A 13569-nucleotide genomic window follows, 5' to 3' on the forward strand; every position below is an offset into this window, starting at 1 on the left:
CCAACAGAGCAGCAGGGGTCAGTATTGTACAGAAACAAGGCTCTGCAAGAAATTAACATCCATCATTTATTACAGCAAAAATATTTACAAACAATGAATGTATTCATGTATTACAAACAAAGTAAAATATATATAACTTAAAACTCCAGCTTTAGGTGATAAGTACACTGCATAACAGAAAACAAATGATCACTGCAATGTTTTGTTGATGCCTCTGCTTTATGTGACAAACAAACCTCCATGAAATTCAAATTCAAATTCATTATTCAAAAATAATGGCATCAATATTTCATATATATGTTCATTTATTACAAATGATAATACACACAGTACCTCTAATATCACACTGTATGATGGATAAAACCACACAGCTCATGCTTTTAGTCTTGTAGATAAATTAGTGGAAAAAAACAAGTGGTCAAATTCTCTGGGAAAAAACGGCTCAAATTGTATAAACAGCATGAGAATACATTTTTCATTCACAGATACCTGCCCCAGTACCCTACCTTCAGTAGTTTTTTTGCCCCTTCATCAAGCTCAGATCACAATCATTGTGTATGGTACCGCCAAAGAGGTAAAAATATACATATTAAGGACTAACTACACCATTACAACTATAGGCTATTCAAGTACTGTACACAAATGTTTTGGGTAATGAGGAACTCAAAGGATATTCAAGGTAAATGTTATGGCATCTCTAGATTTAGTCGTCTTACTTTGACACTGAACGAATAGTAATTTTTGACCAAACTGATGAACTTAAACTTCACACAGGTCAGGTCTGACATTTGGTCCTGTAACTGTAGCTCCAGCTCTGGCCTGGGTTCCCAAAACATTTGTTGCTCAAGTAAATCCTTGTTTCGCCTCTAATCACCCCTCCCCTGAGGATAACAACTCTCATTTACAAACTTTGTTTAACTTATCTTTGTAACATCACTTGTTGCTGTGCAAAAGATTTATCAAGCTTATAAGGTGCAATCAGCAACATTTTCCAGCTCTTTGCACAAAATATCTATAAGGGTTCGCAGTTTTTGCTAATTCATGCCTTTGCCACTTCAAACTAGTCTCCATATGATCTGTACGACATTTAGTTTCTCCCAAACCTAAGTGAACATCAGAGCAGTGGTTGAAAGGTGGTGAAAGCTTGATTTAAGGTTGACATTATAGTCTCTGAACACCAACCTGTGTTGTAGCTAGTTTTAGCCTAAAAGGTATCTGGTATTTGTGCGTTGCTACACAAACAGCAAAGCTCTGCTTACTACATCAAAGCAGATGCTAACATTTAGGAAACATTCAGCTGTAGCGTCATTGTGCTTCGTCTTGCTAGCCATTTGCTAGTTTATCACAGAGATGAGATACACAGATGAAACTTTTCATGAGAAGTCTGACACCTTTAGCCTTACTCCTAGTTTTAGTGCTGTGGCAACACCTCAACAAGAATCCCTTTAGTTTAGTTATAGTCTGCAATTGTAAACATTTCTAACATTGAGTGGATTTGCTAATCATTTTGTATGCTGGCTCAGGTCTTACCTTGACAGTGTTTGGCTTGACATCAAATCTCAAAATAGTATTTACTATAAAAACATTTAGGACGTTGCCAGTGTAGTTATAGTTTCCTGTGGTTACCTTTGTATGTTAGTAGAGCCAATATTTCAACGGTTGCACCTTTAACAAGGAATTGCTTTGGCTTCCAGTGTTTTGGGAGGCTCAGTTTAGTCCCACCTCAGCGACGGAACCAGATCCAGGTGTTAATAAGCCAGAACGCCACAGTGGCAGAATACAGGATCACCTCTCGCTTGGAGCGCTCTTTGTTTTCTTCCTCCAGCAGCTGCAGACGCCGGTTCAGCTTCACAATCTGAATGACCACGTGGACACAATGAGAAGATGTTTTCTCCAATATAAAAGTGAGGACCCTGCGTCCACGCTGGGCCCAGGTATGATTTGCTGAGGTATTTACATAGGATTGCCACCATCTGGTTTTCTATTTAAGTTTTAAATATGCAAGACAATGTCACAAGCAAAGCTATGGTGACAATATCAAACTCAACAGAACATTAAAAAAACCTGGTCCTCCTTTCCAGTTTTTTTTTTTTTTTTTAATGGGATCATCCATTCTTAAATAATTTTATATCAAACCATACAAGTACAGCAGCAAGAGTCAAACAATACTGTCGGTTTCAAAGAAAATGTTTGTGTACTCTCTTATTGGCCCATTATGTGATTCATCCTTATCTTTGTACTTGTAAACTTTAGACCTAACACATAACCAGAAAATACCCACAACAGACACAACACACACTTACTACAATTATATACTTTTATATACTTCTCAGTGACAGAGGCAGGCATTACCTGTCGTCGTAGTGAGGAGGCGTCCACCAGGCCAGACTCATCTGGGTTTATATCCAGGGCCAAGTCCAGGTGCGTCCTTTGAAGATGAACATATCTCAGTTTACTAATGAAAACAGGAACATACTTGACAAAATTAGCCTGGCTCGAGGGTCATCCGCATAGCGACAAAGGCTAAAAAGACAGTTTTTTGTAACACTCACATCCACTAACGCTTTATGTTGACATCAAGACATGATATTCTATGAATTCTCGCCTGTATCTGCTATTATGGAGTTGTCAACCCAAACAAGGTTGTTGAACAAGAGCAGAGTTTATCATATAAGACTGACAACCTTCAGGTACTGTAGGTCAACTGTGACACTATGGTTTTGGCTGACAGAGAGCACAGGACGAATGATGTACGTTGAGGCCGCGAAACAGCATTAGTGACATCGAGGAATGCCAAAAGGTTTCAGGTCAGATAAACAAACATCATCACTTTACTTCATCATGCATCAAAAATATTTCTCCTGTTCTAACTTCTTACAGCTGCTATAACTCCTACACTGCATAACTTCCTCCTCCATTACAGTTGTTCACGTTAAGAGCTGCATTTATTTCTTTTCCTTATTTTAAGAAAATATCAAATTCATCCATTTTCTTAGCATTTCACCACAAGGAGCGGCTTTTTTCCTTATTAACTTTGTGAAAACAATCACTTCTGAGAATTTCATGGACAAAGAAGAGACACCTGCGGTTGCTGTCGTCCAGGACCTCAAGGACCTGCTGGTACGCTCGCCGTGTTGTTGATTGAATGTAAGACAGGAACCCTGCAGCTGTGAACAGGTTGATGCTCGCATCCTCGGGGGAACAGAGAGGGGGACACAAGCGGACTGGGGGGGCAGAAGGGGAAGGGGTTACACTGGCAGAGAGGTGAGTGGGGAGAAACAGTAAAGAAAGGAGATAATTTTTTTTTTTTTAAACCAACCATAAGTGAACAAAGAATAAGAGACAAGAAATTGATAATGGAAAGGCAGCAGCAGTGGAGCAGTGCTGTGGCAGGTATCTCAAATGTGGATGTGCGCTTACCTTATATCACCTCTGCTGATCTGACTGCTGTGGCGTCCAGATATGTGCTCACTCACACTGCGTTCTCTTCTGGACCGAGCATGTAAGTGGGCCTATTATCAATACAAGGATTTGAAATAACGTCAGGCTCACATTAAAAGGTTAAAGGTTAAAACCTAATGTGGTATTTTTCACTCCCTGTCATAGCAGGACAGGTTACGTTGACACACATAATGATAAGATCGGTAACAGCCACATTTAGTCCAGCGTGAATGACTCCTGGAGGTCTTTAAGTTTTGAAAATTGTTTATTTATTATTTTCCACTATACTTTAAGAACCACAAAACCAAACAACAAGCATGAGCAATTTTGAATTAGAGGGCTCAACCACAAACAACGTTAGAACCTGCCGCAGATAAATAATGGATTTGGTTTCTTCTGTGAGCAACGCTGTGGCCAATGTATCCTTTACTCTCCCTATACACACTCCTCACTCCACTAGTTGGCTATACAACCTGTACTTTTGCATTTCTCACAGCAAGTACAAGCTCTTGCTGAATACTTTTCCTCTTCAAACTAAAATAAATTGCATCTCTGTCTTCCTCTGACCTGCTGTTTCAGTTTGCTAAGCATCATTTGAACAGTGCTTGAAGACGTTATAATGTTGATAATGTGATCATTAGTTTTCTTGACCAATGGTGGAGACACTTCACAGCATGACTCATTGGATTCTGCAAACAACTGAGGTAGGACAGTAGTGAGCATCATCCATCTGTGTATCCCCATCATCACATCCCATTTGTTGTATGCACCCCCAGAAAGGTAGACAAAATCTGCTCAGGTGTGATTTTTAGGAGAAAAACAAAGTTCAGCCTCAGACCACAGCTCCCTGAAAGTGTTTGCATGTAGAAAATTGACGTCCATATGCTTAAAAACACACTAATCCCCCAGTACTCAGTGGAGAGGTTTCAGTATCCAAGGGAAGGATGTGTGTAACTTGATCCCCTCTTGTGACAACCTCTACCTCTTGTGGCTTTTGCTGCAGGTCTTCGTGCTCTTAGATGATGGACCACTAAGAGGGCAAGGACTGAGAAGTAGCTGCACTTCATCATAAACATAAACAACTAAACAAAAAGAATAGAGTGATTCATCATTTTCTTTACGACACATCTGTTTAGTCTGCATGAGAAAACAGATTAGGATTTTTTTTTTTTTTTTTTCAAACTTCCATGTTGGCTTTTAATTGTCACCTTCAAAACATCAGCTTTCTGCTCTAACTTTACAGCCTTACATCCGTCTCCACCTAATCAGATTAATGCCTAGAATACTATTACATCTACAATATTTTCACTGACAAGCTGACAAATGTAACTCATGTGTGACATTGCAGAATAATAGTATATTAAAGAAAAAGTATTATTGTGGATCATGCTTATAAGCACCATGTTTAGCGACACTGTGTTTAATCCCAAACTGCTTCATCTCTGTAATGTTGTAATGCGCATAATTGTGCAATCAGGATCAGTGTCAAGTTAATTGAGTTAAGGAAATTTAATTCATAGTAACGGGAAATAAAAAGAGCATTGAATAGGAACTTTGATTTGATCCTCACCGCCTGGCTGGGATTGCTCTGTGAAGAGGCAGTTTGTTCGGTCTCGAGGGAGTCCAGAGGCTGCTCTGTGAGGGTGAGGACCCTCGGCGGGGCCTTCATGTTCAGGAGGTCCACAGGAGGGATGGACTGAATCAGGTCCAAGTCTCTTGGACGACCAAACCGAGAGTCCCCATCATCACCTGTGGATTAAGTGAGGAGGTTCAGTAGGTTACAGGGATCAAGAAAATGTTACACAGCATGTTGGCGCACAGTTTCGGCCTTGAGTGATGGAGCTACCACAGTTGTGTGTTTGCATGGTGTACTGGGCTTTGTAGTGTGTCCAGCACCAGGTTAAGACTGGACCATTCATGTATTTTATCTGTCACATTATATGGTGATTCATACATGGCTCAATATCTCAGACAGAACTGCAAACTGCATGTATCTTCTACCACGCAACCTATCCCTGGAGTGCTGCCCTCACCTGCAACAACGATCCTCTCAGGGACCTGCATCAGAGTCGTGTGAGCGAGCAGGGGCTGCTGAAGCGGCAGGGACCCTGTTTGGTTCTCTGAGGCCACCTTGAGCGTCTCAGGGATTCGCATTCGCTGGCTGATGCCTTCTGTGTACTCCAACTCATAATGGATGCGGTTCATCTCAGCCGCCTCTGCAGTGGGGGGGGTGAAGGTTGGCCCACTCATCCAGCCTGAAGACACAGACAGACAGACGGATACAGAGTAGGCTTAGCACTTGGAAACACTCACAGTGGCAGGGGTGTCAGACGTTAAATAATCTCATCAAAGCTGACATCTGTGAGCCCTGACATCTCTCACATATCAATGGCACTGGCCTGCCTGCAATGCCTTCCTGGTTTAGTGATTGGGGTTTAAAGCAGCGTTGGGCTTATTTTAAATCCAGAAATATAAAGTATTTGGTCCCTGCCAATTGGTTCAGTGGCCAGTGGTACTGCTCAAAACATGATCTCTGGTCCGTGTAAAAGGACATGTCCTGTAGAGGAACCACACAAGGTGGAGGGTAGAGGGTGCAGCAGCCAGAGCTGACCAGTGCTACATAAGAAATAACAACTCACGTTATGTTTAATGGAGTTGCATAAGGCCGACATGAGGTGTAGCTGCTGCCCTCACATGGCTTCAATGTCACTGAATGAAATCCACAGAAGACGCCATGTCTAGCATGCTCCCCAGCTAATATCCAGCTAATATTAGTACGCGATGTCTGTCAAGCACTAGCTGACGTGATCCTTATCTCAACATGTCAGCCTCGCTGTCCGCAGGACCGGAGGCGTCTCTGGCGTCAGCTCCCGCGGCTACTTACCGTCGACGGTTTCGCACCGGGGTTTAAAATGTCATGTGTCGAAACGCTGTTTCTTCTGTGATGTTTACAGCATCAACCGAGGCGGACGCCGAGCGGAACCAAAACACACTCCGCCTTCTGCTAATGTGTCTCTGGCAGAGGCAAACCCTGTGCGTTTGCCGGGGCGGGGCTTACAAGCCGCACCGTCAGTCCCGGCGAGGCGGGTCAGCAGGGATCACCCGGGGTTAAAAACGAGCGCACACGACCGCCCCACTCAAATTAGCCTTTTCACAGGCAGAGTTTATGTAACTGCTCTAATTAACACAAAGCCAGAGAAGCTATTACTTCTCTGGCTGTAAATCAGTTAACTTGTCAGACTGAGAGCAAGTTTGCTTTTCTCATCATTTTTTTCCTGACACTGTCAGACATACTAAATGTTTTATATTAAAACATAAAAAGCTGTCACCTTGGGAAATGTATGTCAAAAGATTATATTTCCCCATCATGATAAATTCATAATTACCAAATGTAAATGGTCTAATCTGATTTAAAATATTTTGTCCCTGAAATGAGAGGTTCTTACATAAATACAATAACGCCTCCAGGGAATATTTAGATATTATATGTATTTTTGTCAACCTGTAAACTTCAATAGGAGAACGAGAAAACGAGTAAAGAGAAACAAGCTGTGACCAATTAATGTTGTGTGAATGTATTTAACAAAGATCACACTGAAGTTCTTAATTCATCAGTGATGCCCAGTAACGGGGATGCATATGCAGCCCTATATGCAGATGTGTATATTTGTGTAATATCCAACTGAGATTTAGAGGCACAGATTCCCTGCATGGACAGTGCGCTTTTACAAATGCCAGTAAATGTACACACATCAAAAATAGTGCAGCTGCGTCAAGAAATTACTCAGATCTGTTATGTGTTCAATATACAGCCGAATAGCCACCGAGCTGTGTATGGATTCAGAGCACATGGCCTACTTCATACTGCCCCCCTGATGATTTGTTTGCCCTTAAAGCAGTGTTGTTATCACTGGTGTACAAGGTTGGCAACAATTACCAATACCTGTTTGCTGTAATATAACGTCGGGTTTGCCAGCTGCTCTGCTTAATTTTGTTTTTAAAAAGCCCTTCCATGGCGAAATAGTCACTATTCACAGTATCCATTGAAATGAAAAGGCCCTTATCAGCAGCCTTCAGTCGCTTAAATGGAGTATACATGTGTATGTGAGGCTGCAGCATCGTGGTGAAAGGGAAGCCTCTGTCAGCTTCGCAATACAACTCCCACAATTCCAACGTCTGCGAAAGCATTGCGCATGCGTCGTCCATCTGGGCCATTATTTTGTCCTCCTGAAGCTTCAAATGAACAACAGGCTAGGCGTTCCTTGAAATGAATTAAAAATTAATACACGGAAGGAGTTTTTTTTCCTCTTGTTCATCACCGCCGACATACATGGAGTCTCTCGGTCAGTAGCTCGTTGTGTCGCCGGGCTGTTCGGTCCTCCGTTGGACTAGGAGGCCGAGAACAGTGCGCCGACTGACAGCCCCATTAAAGCCAGCAGATTGGGTGTTTATCTAGTTGGCTAGCCACCTAGCTAGCTTCCTAGACAGCTAGGAGGGGAGGAAGAAGCCGAAGGGACCATTTGATAACTTCAGGAAAGAGAGAGCTTTGGCTTTCTCTGTCCCGTCCAACCTGCTGAGGGGATGGCACACCTTCGAGACATGCAAAACCAGGTACAGAAATCCTCTTTTCACCAACTGTCACCTCCCTTCTTCTCGTCCAAGACAAGGCGAACCCCCCATGACCGCCAGGCTTTCCAGGGTGGGGGGTCTAAGCCATCAGTGCCAGCGAAAAAATTACTCTCTACACGAATATGAAATCATTTGTTCCTCACCCCCCCCTCGCCACTGTCAGCAGCAACACTGGCAGAGCAACCCACAAGCTGACAAAAGCATGTCAGTAGGAAGTGTAAATTTAATTCAAATGCACAGCAATATTTTAAAAGCCTCCGTTGTTTCAGAATTGTAGTTGTCACATGCTGTAGATACTAAAATCTTTTAAATTTAATGACTTCTTTAAGTGCCTCCTACTCAGTCAAATCATCACTCATTTCCTGCTGTTATTGGAGACAGAAAACCACTAAACTTTCAAGTGTCATGCCTCTTCAATTACATCCTGGCACAAAGTTCGATCTACAGTCCAGGTAATTATATGGGTTGTGACTCAAAAAAGGCATATTGACACTGATGGCAAAGGTTAATCATCATTCGTCTGTTGGTGTTTGAGCAGCGCAGGAAAATATTGTGTCAGATAGATGTAACCACAACTGCCAGGTCAATTAACCTTTATAAAAGAGCATTCGTATGTGAAACAAGTAGTTTGCTTATAGCACATCGTTTCTGTGCTGTTCTAGTGCTTGGCAACAGACACACACGCTCGTACACATAAATCATACTATGAGAACTATCATTACAACGTACACTTAATAATTCAGTGCATTCTGTGCTGTCACTGGACCAGAACACCCGGCTGGACCCAGAGGAGTACTTCACCAAGCAGGAGCGGATTGGGAAGGGCTCCTTCGGAGAGGTCTACAAAGGCATCAACAACCGCACAAAGGAGGTGGTGGCGATTAAAATTATAGACCTGGAGGAGGCAGAGGATGAGATTGAAGACATTCAGCAGGAGATCACAGTGCTGAGCCAGTGTGACAGTCCTTTTGTTACCAAGTATTATGGATCTTACCTGAAGGTGAGAGGATAACACAAATACTGGGTGACACATACAGACACTATCGCAGTTAATAACATGAAGATGTGGTTTAAATCTTAAACTTGAGAAGTTTTTCATCACGTATTTTCGCTCCCTCTCAGGGGACCAAGCTGTGGATTATCATGGAGTATTTAGGTGGAGGATCTGCTCTGGATCTGGTAAGAAGGTTTCTATTTTTATGCTACTTACAAAGTTTTATACAAATCTTACAAAGTGGCACTTCTTGTACTTGTGGAGCAAAACGTGACCTTTTCTTGACATTCTCTCCCGACGTGCACCCGTCCAGCTCCGTCCAGGGCCTCTTGAAGAGACTTACATTGCTACTATACTGAGAGAAATACTAAAGGGGCTGGAGTATCTGCACTCTGAAAGGAAGATTCACAGAGATATCAAAGGTAATAGGCGCTCTCTTCTTGCATTGATGACTGTACAGAAATCACAGACACGCAAATTACACTTGAAAGGGGAAACAGGCTCACTAGCTTAACCCTCTTTTTCATTTAGTATGAATTTGTCATTTTACAGTGTAGTCCTGGTACAAAGCCAGACTTAATACTTCAGAGCTTATTTGCAGTGGTTTGCTGCACTAAGTAAAGAGATTATACATTAATTTTTAAATGCTGTGATTCAGCATCACATATCAGAAAGTAAATGCTGCGCTGCAACTGATCAAAACACTGAACGTTGATCAGGGATGACAGAGCTGCTGAGAAACAACGTGCACATCCAGTCTTCAACCACATGCTGGACAGAATAGGTCCACACATTGATAGATGCTAACAAGCCGTAAAAACATGAACACAATGTGTGAGCTTGAAATCTCACAACACACTGAAGGTGTTGAATATGTGTATGTGTATGTGTGTGTGTGTGTGTGTGTGTGTGTGTGTGTGTGTGTGTGTTCTCTGTAGCTGATGTTGTGCTCTTACACTTTAGAGAAAAGAGAATTTGCTCGCTGGTAATCATTAGAGAATAACAGAAATATATTGATGCCAGAATGGCAGCTCAACAAAGACAGTAGATAGACTTCAAAATTGAATTAACTGCTTGTGGATTTATTATCCACAGAGATTGGATTCTTGTATTTAAACTCTATTCCTGCCAAAAGCCCCGAACATCACCTGACGTCTGATCAGTTTGTGTTTGCGGCAGTGAAACTGGAGAAGGGACTCAGAAGTATCCTTTGTCCATCTGTTCATCCATCTGGTGGATGTAATATGCTGAAAGCTGCTGATACATTTTGACAAAACCTCACGGACTGAAGTCTTTACCAGTTACACTTGACTGGCCTTAATGAGGGCACTGAATCATTTATAGTGGACGGCATGTTTATTGATGCTTTGTGTTTAGTGTGTCATGTGAAACAGGAAACAGACTACCATTAACAGATACAGGAGACAAACCCGTATTGATTATTTGTATTCTTGTTTTTTTTTTTTTTTGTTTGTTTTCTTCCTCGTAGCTGCCAATGTGCTCTTGTCGGAGCAGGGCGACGTGAAGCTGGCAGATTTCGGGGTGGCAGGGCAGCTGACAGATACCCAGATTAAGAGGAACACATTTGTCGGCACACCTTTCTGGATGGCTCCAGAGGTTATCAAACAGTCAGCTTACGACTTCAAGGTGAGGCCAGAGTCTGTGGAGGGGACGAGAGACAACCTGTGTAACTGCTTTGAGTGAACACTGTTTAGGTTTGTTTGCTTGTTTTATTTCTCATTTTTTGGGTGAAGAGATGATTAGCGATAAGTTTTTGTTAGCGGTGGCGGCAATGATACATATGTGAAATTTTAGATAGAAAGCTACTGTATATTTGAATTCCTCACACAGTTTCTGGCGTATGTGAAGTTAACACACCTTACTTACACATTTCTCTCTCCCGCTTAGGCTGATATCTGGTCCTTGGGCATCACTGCCATTGAGTTGGCTAAAGGGGAACCTCCCAACTCTGATCTACACCCCATGAGGGTCCTCTTCCTCATCCCCAAAAACACTCCTCCCACCCTGGAGGGGCCTTACAGCAAACCCTTCAAAGAGTTTGTGGAGGCTTGTCTAAATAAAGACCCTCGATTTGTAAGTAAAACACCCGCATACGTCTGCAGGCAATGTAATAGAACTAAAAATGGGATCAGACATGTGTGTCTGGGCAAAATAAGATTAGAAAATTGGAAAATAATTCCAGACTGGCACTGCTGCTCTGAGTGTAAGACTTTGGTCATTTATCCTGCCACATTTTTTGTGTTTGGATTAGCATACCCTGTCTTTAATAGGAAGCAGAATTTGTTGTGCACTTTCTCAAATATACAAACATGATCCACATCATATTTTTGTACAAAAAAAATATGTTAAATTATGTTAAAACTAAGTGAAGTGATGGTAGATGCATTACTGAAGCTCCTTTTAGGATGTTGTAATAGAAAACTGATCCCAGCTGATTCTTCTTCCCACTGATGACACTGTCACTGAACGTACTTTTTTTTTTTTCTTTTGTGTTCTCTCTCTGTGCAGAGGCCTACCGCCAAAGAGCTTCTGAAGCACAAGTTCATCACACGTTACACCAAGAAGACGGCCTATCTGACAGAGCTGATCGACCGCTACCGACGCTGGAAGTCAGAGGGACACGGGGAGGAATCCAGCTCTGACGACTCAGATATGTGAGTCTCAAAAAAACACTTTCACATATTCCAGTTATACGCACATCCACTCCTCTCCAGGTATCTTTTCAAAGACTTTTTATCAAATTAGTGACACTAAACTGAGCTGTTAAAGAAATATTCCCACCAGTTAGTGTCAATAGTGAGAGAGAGGACAATACACATATATACACACACATGCATATAGACATCCAAACATTTAGGATATTAATTGTCCCGAATAGAGACATTTTCTCTGTATTTACAAAAACAAGCTGATTGATTTATTATATGTAAATCCGATAATGTTGGTGATCCTCATATTCTTGAATCTTTTTGTCTCTCTCCTCTTAATTCTGTTCACCCCCACCCCCAACTCTTTTAGGGATCCTGATGGTGACGTGGATACATGTCCCATGTGGACCTTCCCCACAGTCAGACCCAACTCTATGAACAAGTTACAGAAGGGCTACACACACACGGATTCAGAGGTAAGACACACGCAGCACATATACACAGACACAGAGTCAAATCTTTTCTTTTTCCTAACAACCTTTTTTCGTCTTTGCAGTCAGGAGATTCGGTGAAAAGGCAACCCAAGTCACAATGTTTGTCTGCTTTGGTAACACCCATCTTCAGAGAGGTAGGTGTAAGTTTTGGAGGTGAGGACAGACAGAACTATGAATGATGCTTCAGCACTTTCCTCCTGGTGCTTTAACTGCATTCATAACAATCAAAGTGATACGAGATGATGTCATATCGCTTTTGGAAACTAATTTCATCAAATTTATTGAGAGTTGTTCATGCTATTATACGTCTGACTGGTGGGGCTTGTTGCTAATGTAGGTTTTATTTGGTCCCAGAAGGACCCTAATCCTCCTTCAGGAAATAAATACAGTTTATACAAGACTGTATTCAAAGCCATGTATTTATAATACAAATCAAAACCACATCTTCATGATAAAATCTGAATCTGTCTCACCTCATGCTTGATTGTTGGACCTACCATCCCAGTAAAAAGGTATAAAATGGGTCATGATTTCAATACAGGTATAATAATTTACTGTTTTAGAATAAAACAGAAAAGAGTAGGAGAGCATGAACAGTGAGCTCCAAGAGTCTGAGACCACTTTCCCAGTGAAAGGACCCCGCTGTAGCTCTGTCGACAAACATGAGAAGCGACAACTCTCATTAATTATCCCTAACCATCTTTAATAAATTTCTTTAAATTCTTTCCATTTCATTTATATTTACCACCAGTTGAAGGAGAAGCGGCGGGCAAGTGGCGGAGGTGTGGGAGCCATTGAGGAGCTGGAGAACGCCTTCAACCTCGCCGAGGAGTCCTGTCCAGGCATCTCTGACCGCCTTGTCACACACATGATGGAGAGAGTGTGCAGGTGAGTTATCAGCCAGTCCTCCAACTGTCAGCTTCAGATTATCCACTATTGAACAGAAGACGTGCATTCATTTTATTCTAACCCGCTGCTTCATGTCGTTCTTTCAGGTTTTCTTTAAATGGTAACACCACCCCGTCTTCGCGGTGAAATCGCAGCTGGATGTAACTTAACCTTACCCCTCCCTTTTTCTGTCTCCCAGACCCACCCAACTTCTCAGATAAGGACCACAGAAGCACTCCCCCCTACCCCTCCTCCCTACCTGTGCACCCTTCCCAGCCCTGTCCCAGAAGAGATCTTTTAATTAGTTATAATTAAATATTTTTACAGTTTTTCTTTAAGAGCGGAGAGTATTTAAGACAAAAAAGCCATGACATTTAGAGCGTTGTGTATACCTGTTAGACTGAAAAGGAAAAACTATAATAAAGAATATGGAAAATGTCTTATTGTCTTCAGT

The 13569-nt window shown here is 42.0% G+C and overlaps 2 protein-coding genes across 3 annotated transcripts; one reads left to right on the forward strand and one right to left on the reverse strand.

Annotated features, from left to right (window-relative positions):
- Window positions 1-54: 54 nt before the first annotated feature.
- mffb (mitochondrial fission factor b) lies at window positions 55-7405 on the reverse strand. Of its 2 annotated transcripts, none has more exons than XM_071490549.1 (8): window positions 7385-7405; window positions 5475-5696; window positions 5012-5190; window positions 3421-3512; window positions 3083-3253; window positions 2353-2428; window positions 1430-1855; window positions 55-1384 (listed from the first exon to the last, which is right to left on the reverse strand). In XM_071490549.1, the coding sequence occupies exons 2-7, from the start codon at window positions 5689-5691 to the stop codon at window positions 1724-1726; spliced, it is 867 nt and encodes a 288-aa protein (XP_071346650.1). In that variant the 5' UTR covers window positions 5692-5696; window positions 7385-7405; the 3' UTR covers window positions 55-1384; window positions 1430-1723. The 2 variants fall into 2 exon arrangements, with proteins under 2 accessions (XP_071346650.1, XP_071346649.1); XM_071490548.1 differs by lacking the exon at window positions 7385-7405 and adding an exon at window positions 6326-6474.
- A 222-nt stretch (window positions 7406-7627) lies between these two features.
- On the forward strand, window positions 7628-13555 carry stk25b (serine/threonine kinase 25b). The gene is made up of 11 exons (XM_071490546.1): window positions 7628-8052; window positions 8840-9070; window positions 9193-9249; window positions 9378-9486; window positions 10554-10711; window positions 10973-11158; window positions 11594-11739; window positions 12104-12209; window positions 12290-12361; window positions 12979-13115; window positions 13223-13555. Exons 1-11 carry the CDS (start codon window positions 8023-8025, stop codon window positions 13260-13262), a joined length of 1272 nt encoding a protein of 423 aa, XP_071346647.1. The 5' UTR covers window positions 7628-8022; the 3' UTR covers window positions 13263-13555.
- The last annotated feature ends 14 nt before the right edge of the window (window positions 13556-13569 follow it).

This window comes from Trachinotus anak, unplaced genomic scaffold (assembly GCF_046630095.1).
Source record: "Trachinotus anak isolate AG129_WGS33_773 ecotype Australia unplaced genomic scaffold, CSIRO_AGI_Tana_v1 ptg000012l, whole genome shotgun sequence".
Lineage (NCBI taxonomy): Eukaryota > Metazoa > Chordata > Actinopteri > Carangiformes > Carangidae > Trachinotus > Trachinotus anak.